At 39.3% G+C, this 7,500-nt stretch overlaps 1 protein-coding gene across 8 annotated transcripts in view; it reads left to right on the top strand.

Moving 5' to 3' along the window:
- Positions 1-7,500, top strand: part of LOC137627652 (uncharacterized) — an 830,137-nt gene that overhangs the window by 747,986 nt on the left and 74,651 nt on the right. For all 8 annotated transcript variants that reach the window (XM_068358810.1, XM_068358806.1, XM_068358809.1 and 5 more), the window contains one exon: positions 2,214-2,325. In XM_068358810.1, the coding sequence (XP_068214911.1) occupies positions 2,214-2,325 (112 nt within the window). The remainder of the gene's footprint in view (positions 1-2,213; positions 2,326-7,500) is intronic.

Below are 7,500 nucleotides of genomic sequence, written 5' to 3'. Positions count from 1 at the left end.
ATACTTTAGAACCCGTTGGCTTTAGATGTAGATTTCACAGTGTAAGCTTGTGGTATATCGGTTAAATGCTTATGGTAATTTATTGCAATGAGAGAAAGGAGGTTTGAAGGTTAATAGGTCCTTCCATCCTTGGGCAGAACCTTTTCAAAATACAGACACGTGCTCCCCACATTTCAGCATGTGTTCCCTGCATATATGAATGGTTTAGCCCTTACAATGCAAACACCGATAAACTGGTTTTGCATCACGTAGGTGACATACCCGAATTAGTTCTTAGAGATTCACGTGTACTTCCCTATATCTAGTTCTGCAGGTTTGGTGCATGTGTCGTACAGTTAGTGTCGCTTTTAAATGACACGTATTGTTAGTTGATGTACGACTGTCATGTTTAATCTGGATACACGGCATGGCAATAAATTAGAAGTGAGAAAACTGTAGCTTAGTACTTGATAAACTCCGTAGCATAATAGGATATTTCAAGTTCGAGTCTTGAGAGATAAATTGCACCCCGTAGTCAAGCAGTGTAAAAAAAGAATAAAACCTTTACCTACCATGCTTGAAAGCCCCTTTACTTCACATCTTTTTTTATTAGTTGTATGTAGAATGTTTAATAATTAATAAAATTTTATTTATATTAATTATAATCCGAACAGAATTTTCATGGCAAATTTCATGTCCCTAGTCTTATTTGCAGTTCATTTAAAGTTTAAAACATATTATATAACATTGTTTACTTCCACAATTTTGGGCTTTTAAAAATATGGTAACATTTGTGAGTATTGCTTTTCACTCCATTGTACATACAGGATCGCGCGCACACTACGCTATACAAGGAACATTACTGGTCACTATTCCCTCGAAAATAATATACACTGCGAGAAGTACAATTTATCAACCCTGCAAATGCAAGGCACCCACCCTAACCAAGACCATTTAATCGTCATGACAATGCCTGAACCTCGCATAACTTGTTGTAAGGGTAAATTGTTTTTGTTTTCGAATCGATGGCCTTATGATTAATATTATTCGAAACTAACTAAAGCACGTTGTATAGATACTGTAATATTACGTGTATTTTATGTAGAATATTTTATTGGTAATATAAAGAACAATGTAAACAAAGAGAAGAATTACAAGTAATGTCTATTTGAACATAGTCTTAAATTGTTGGTTCTTTCCATCGCTAACTTATTTGTTATCTGAGCTTCGTTTCGTTACCTGACTTAATGTTAGCCAGGGTCTATAGAATACTGTACTATATAGACCTTAACGTTAGCGATAATTGATAATTTTCTAAATACCCAAGTTACAGCTTTCCTTCTTGGCGCAACCCATCTTGAAAGGTTATCATCAGTTGTCATTAAAATTTTAAATCATCGTTTTGGAATTTCTCGAAATATTTTCTTTTGTTTACCATTTCCATGGGCTTTTTTTTATTCCAATAAGATATATTCACATCATACGAAATTAGTCAATAAATTCGTAGTTTAACGTTAGTAATATTTATCTATAGCCTTCAACATCAAAACTATAAATATGTTAATCTCTAGTTTGTTTATGACCTTTAATTAAAATATATAGAATATATTTAAATATGTGTCTACGAGAACTGGACGCCTCATTTCTTCCTCTAACTAAAAGTCTGTGATATCTAAATGATCTCATTCTGTCTAAAGCTTCCATTGACACTGCCGTAGTCAGAGCAATATAATATTATGAAAGTTCCCCAACTAAATGCAGTAAATAACTTATGGGGTAGTGTCGACAGTGCACCTCAAGCAGTGCACTCTGGGCATTACTAACAGGTTTTTGCAATGCCCCGTTGGCCCCAATTGCACCCACTTTATAATCTTCTACTTAACTGTTCCAGACTTCTTTCTTCCACCCTGCTTTTTTAACCTCCAAACTTTAACTTCATTGCGCAAATGCAGATTTTTCCCCACAGGTTGAACTTTGCCGCTGATTGGCCTCACTGCTCCCAGTGCCTTGCCATAGGCCCCCATATTCCATAAATCCACGCTTTAAATTCAATTAAAACAGTATAAACAAACTTCATAAGCTATCGTTTATAAGGCATTAGATCATATTAGATCGTAAAGTTTTAATTCCTGACCTCATAAATCCTACATCAGCAATCTGAATTTCTCGATAGAAATCCCTGCCAGAGGATAAGTTGTTTAACTGCACAATTAATCTTGCCTTTGTTCCAACAGATCGGAGATTCTGGTGCGGAGGCCTCACTCGAAAAGAGCCCAGATGGACACTACCGCCAGACGGGTGTTGTTAACATCGTTCTGTACGTGGGTTTTGGTCTCGTCACATTAGGTAATTATTTGCTTTCTTTCTGCCTTCTGTCTATATATATATATATATATATATATATATATATATATATATATATATATATATATATATATATATATATATATAATGTATGTATGTATATGTGACCCGTGCAGACGGGTAATGAGACGTCGTCATATGGGTTTTCTTCATTTATTGCAAAGGGTTTGTTCGTAAGTACACAATACACAATCTACCCTCTCAGGTGAGGGACTTATCAACTTGAGTGCTCACCAGCAACTAACTACTGCCTCGTTCTCAAAATGCAAGGTTTGCAATACATGCTGACACATAGGTTTTTGTGGAATACTCATTAATATTAAGTTCATTTACCTTGCTATAAAACACACACATACAGAATTAGGTCATTACTCCCCCCCCCCCCCCCCCCGAAGCTCCTCACTCCGGGAGGAAGTGTGCACTCGCCCTCACTAATCGATGATATATGGAGGACACTCCAACCCGGAACAGGCATGGCTTGTACTAAATAGAAATGCAACATAAAATATATATATAGAAATCACCCAAAAAACAACACATCTTCCACAAAAGAAATAAAAAATGAAATATTGCATGTAAAAACATACACAAAACAATATAAATAATTCCACTCAGTTCTTCTTAAGACCTCTGCAACCAAAAGACAGAATACACAAAGTGGAAAAAAAAATCATTACATCAGGTCTGTAAAACCTCATCAATAACCTCTCTCTTGTTGCGGGCAATACTGGCTTCTTGGGCGGGACAGGGGTAGGAATAGATATTATTTCATCCCTCGATTTTACTTGTCTGGGTTTACGGCACAATTTCGCAACACATCTCACTACCACCGTTTCACCATTTATTTAAATCCCTACAACACTTGCACTAGCAACTTTCAACCGGTGGCCCCTAGATGTTTTCCGAGAAAATCATTCATTCTACACATACTCTAACACTGCCTATCCTCAAAGCTGAACTTTAATCCCGCAGCCACTTGCCATTTGGGAACCACCCCAGCAAGCAGGAATCATGTAAATACATGAATAATACAGCATCTGCCTGATGGATCTCACTTGACCTATTTAACCTCTGATTGTTTTTAGGTTCACTCAACAATGTTATACATATTTCCACACTCAGCAAAATTACCACAACATTTTACGTATAAATTTAGCATCAACTTAACACATTGTTATCACCACGATTATTTAAAACACGTCGAAAGAAGAAATTAGGTCTGTTCAGACAACAACAGCAGCAAGGAAAAAAAAAAATTCTACTCATCAACTCGAGGGATGTCACATATGCAGGGGTAAGGAAGAACACTTTTGAAAACTACCTCATCAGGTACCACATGTATGTGTGCCTCATGATGTTCAGACACTGCGCCATTAACAATGCTTTGTATCACAACTGTCTTAAACTTAACCATTTTTACTCGGTACGGACCCAAATACGCTGGCTGTAGTTTGTGTTTCCTAGGTTGTAATCGTTTAAAATACACACAATCGCCCACAAATACCTTTACCGGTGCGGTTTTGAACCAACCATCATACTTTGAGCTCTGATTTTCCTTAGCTCTTTTCAAAAACCTTGCAGTGGTGTTCATTACTCTCCTCCATAGATTTAATAAATATACACGGTATTGCTTAGTTGAATAATTTGGCAATTGTTGCTAATTAATGAGTACCGTATATGGTAACACAGGATCCTGTCCATACACTAAAAAGAAAGGCGTGTCCCTGAGCAAAGCATTATATGCAATATTCAAAGCTAGCTCAGCTGTAGGAAGCATGGCGTGCCAATGAAGGGGGTCATCAGCCACTAAGTAACGCAAAATTCGCGCTACTTCCCTATTATGCGACTCTACTAAGCCATTTGCTGAAGGCCTATATGCGGTCGCTGAAAAGTGTTCAATTTTCATCAAGTCCGTGACCAATTTCACCACCTTATTTATAAACTCAAGATCATTATCACTTATCAAAATTTTCGGGCAACCAAACCTAGTAATGAAAGAGCACAGCGCCTGGGCTAATGAATTTGCAGATTTATCCAACATTGCGTAAGTATGAGTGTACCGAGTAAATGCATCCACAAATACACATATATACTTATGTTGTGTTAACCCAGTAGGAAATGGTCCTACTACATCCATATGCACTCTATAAAATTTAATCGGAACAACCGGCCACTTTCTGGCTTCCAGTACAGTGTTTTTATGTTCTTTGAAACAGTTACAAGCATGACAACCTTTTATATAATTCTCTATAGACTTTTTCATTCCTAACCAAAAGAAGGATTCACGTGCTCTCCTTAATGTTCTATCAATCCCTAAATGACCTGCATACGGACTTGCATTGTACAATGTGGATGGCTCGTTTAATTAAAGAGGGAGGAAGAACTACCCGTGCATAAAATTTCCCTCTTCTCGTAAGCACAATATAAGACATCATTTTCATTAAAAAATTTCTCACGATACACATTCAGAAATGACGGATAACTCTCCGATTCCCCTTTAATTACTGTTCGCACTCTTTCCATCCATTCCTCTTTTTTACTGTCCCTCTCGGACTTCTTTTATGTCCCAACCTCCCATGTCAATCAAACCTGCATCATCAGGGCATTCATTCTGGACACCCCTGGTCATGTCCTCGGTCATCCACATATGTTCCCATTCGCCGTTCGTACTCTCTCTCTCTCCCTCTCTCCCTCTCCTGAGTCGACTCTCTCTCTCCCGTCTACTGCATATGCATTGCGAGAACTCTCATCCTGTTCTCTATTTCCTCTATTATGATGGGGGTCTTGACTATTTTGGTTACGTTCTTCGTTCCTCTTTTGTGCCCTAGTTGTTACTCCTATTACTGCACTTCTAGAGAGAGCATCAGCTACCTTGTTAGCCTTACCTTCTATGTGGTGAAAACCCTTTATATTAAACTCTAAGAATCTCCCAATCCATCTCGCTTGACGAGAGGTCAAATAATTTTTATAATACAAATTACGTAAGGGGCGATGATCACTTTGCAACTCAATTGACTGACCTAATAAAAAGAACCGATGCCCCTCTAGAACCCAAAGAATAGCCAAAGCCTCTCGATCGAATGTACTATAATTCTTTATTGCCCCTTTTAATGCCTTTACGCCACCAATAGCTACGCTACTCGCATTCTGTTGTCACTAAAAACAGCCGATCAAATCTAGGATATGCGAGTAATTCATTGCTAGTTAAGGCAGCTTACAAATGGTTAAAGGCCCTTTCTTCTTCCTCTCCCCAATTTATTACTTTTTGTTTCTTTAAAGCATCTAAGGGTCTCACTATCTCTCCAAAACCTCTTATGAATTTACGGTAATACCCAGCAAGCCCAAGGAACCCAGCTGCTTCCTTAGAGTTACGTGGCCTGGGAAAATCTGTAATAGCCGCTACTTTACTGGGGCACGGTTGGATACCTTCTGGGGTTATTATGTGACCTAAAAATTCGACCTGTTTACAGAAAAATTTACACTGACAAATTTATTTTCATACCATTACGTCGCAATGCTTCTAAAACTTTACGAATATTATGTTCTTCGGCCGTTTTCCCTGTAATTATGATATCATCTAAATAAACAAGAACATTATGGCCAATTAAGGGCGACAAAACCGCCAAAATTAAACTGAAACAATTGATCGTTAGCTATAAATGACGTTTTACATTTACTGTCTTCCTGAATGGGTATTTGATAGTATCCAGATTTTAAATCAACAGTTGTAAAAATTTTCTATCCAAACTTTCACAAGTACAGTAATTCTTCGATCAAGGGCAATGGGAATGCATTATCCTTAGTGACTGCATTCAATTTTCTATAATCAACACAATCTTACCGAACCATCCTTTTCCCTAACAGCTACAATTGGAGAAGCCCAGGGGGATTCGCTCTCCTCGATTATCCCTTATTCCCTTAATTTATTAATTTCCCTTTCTATTTCTTCCTCGAAATGAATGGGTACCTAATAAGGCCTTGACCTAATCGGCTCCGCCTGCCCAGTTTCAATGCTAAAGGGAAATTGATCGATCCTCCCGGGTGGCTCATCTCCAATTGCAATAACATCGGAATAGTTATTAACAATGTCACTAACTACAGGCTGATATTCTGAGTGACATAATTTTTGCGCTAGCATAATCAAATTTTGAGTGCGTTCGTCTGTGCGGGCTGGAGTTCTGGCTCCCAAAATCCCATTATAAGCATTTTCACATAACTCTAATTCACACAGAATCACTTCCTAAAACAACTCTTATATTTAACAAATTAACTATCGTTATATTCCGTCCGCAAGAGGGCGACACGGGGTCACAGATCTGGGGGGACAACACTTCTCCTTTCTCAGGTACAGCTGTTACCCTACTTGAATGTCTCTGCGAGCTAACACACGCACTTACTGTCTCAGGACTTCCTATCGGCAAAATGTACCCTCCTGCTTTCACTGTTATTGCATGTTTTCCGCCCAAAATGCAAATTTAATTATTAGATATTAAGTCTATTCCTAGGATAGCCTCGATTCCTGGAATTCCCAAGGTGGGCAAGACAAAAACATCATGTGTAAACTTCACAGACCCCACCTTAAACTGGATGATTGATGTATGGTTTATGTGTAGTTTATTTCCTCCTGGCGTGTCAAGAACAATGGATGCCGCTGGCTGTAGTGGATTTGAGGAAATTTTTTTTTTCAATCAATGAAACACTGGCTCCCGTGTCAATCAGCGCTCGGATGGATTTATCTTGCAAGTCGATCCTAACTGCTAACATTCCCAGCCCGCCATACGAAATATGGGACACGGGCTAATGACCTCGGCCGCCATGCCGCTGCCCCCTGGTGCTGCGGGGGTACCGATGGAGGTCCTAGTGCCCGCTCTGTCATGTCTGTCACTGCTTCCTCGGCTAATGCTTGTGATGACATGTGGGGGGGGGGGCCTCGAACTCCCTCGTCTCCCCCTTCCTCTGTTCCCTTTTCCTCGGACGTTGGGTGGGGGGAGGTGTGTGTGCTCCCCAGCCCGCCTGCCCTGAGCATTTTTTGCTGGGTACTCTCAAGATAAATGACCATAGGCCTTTCAAGTGTAACAGCGGGGGAATCCTTGGGTGGGGCACTCCACTCGTCGGTGCCCCTCTCCCCCACAGTGCCAACTTCTGAAGACTCTGCTT

Source organism: Palaemon carinicauda, chromosome 35 (genome assembly GCF_036898095.1).
Source record: "Palaemon carinicauda isolate YSFRI2023 chromosome 35, ASM3689809v2, whole genome shotgun sequence".
Taxonomy (NCBI): domain Eukaryota; kingdom Metazoa; phylum Arthropoda; class Malacostraca; order Decapoda; family Palaemonidae; genus Palaemon; species Palaemon carinicauda.
This window is presented reverse-complemented; position numbering and strand designations above follow the sequence as displayed.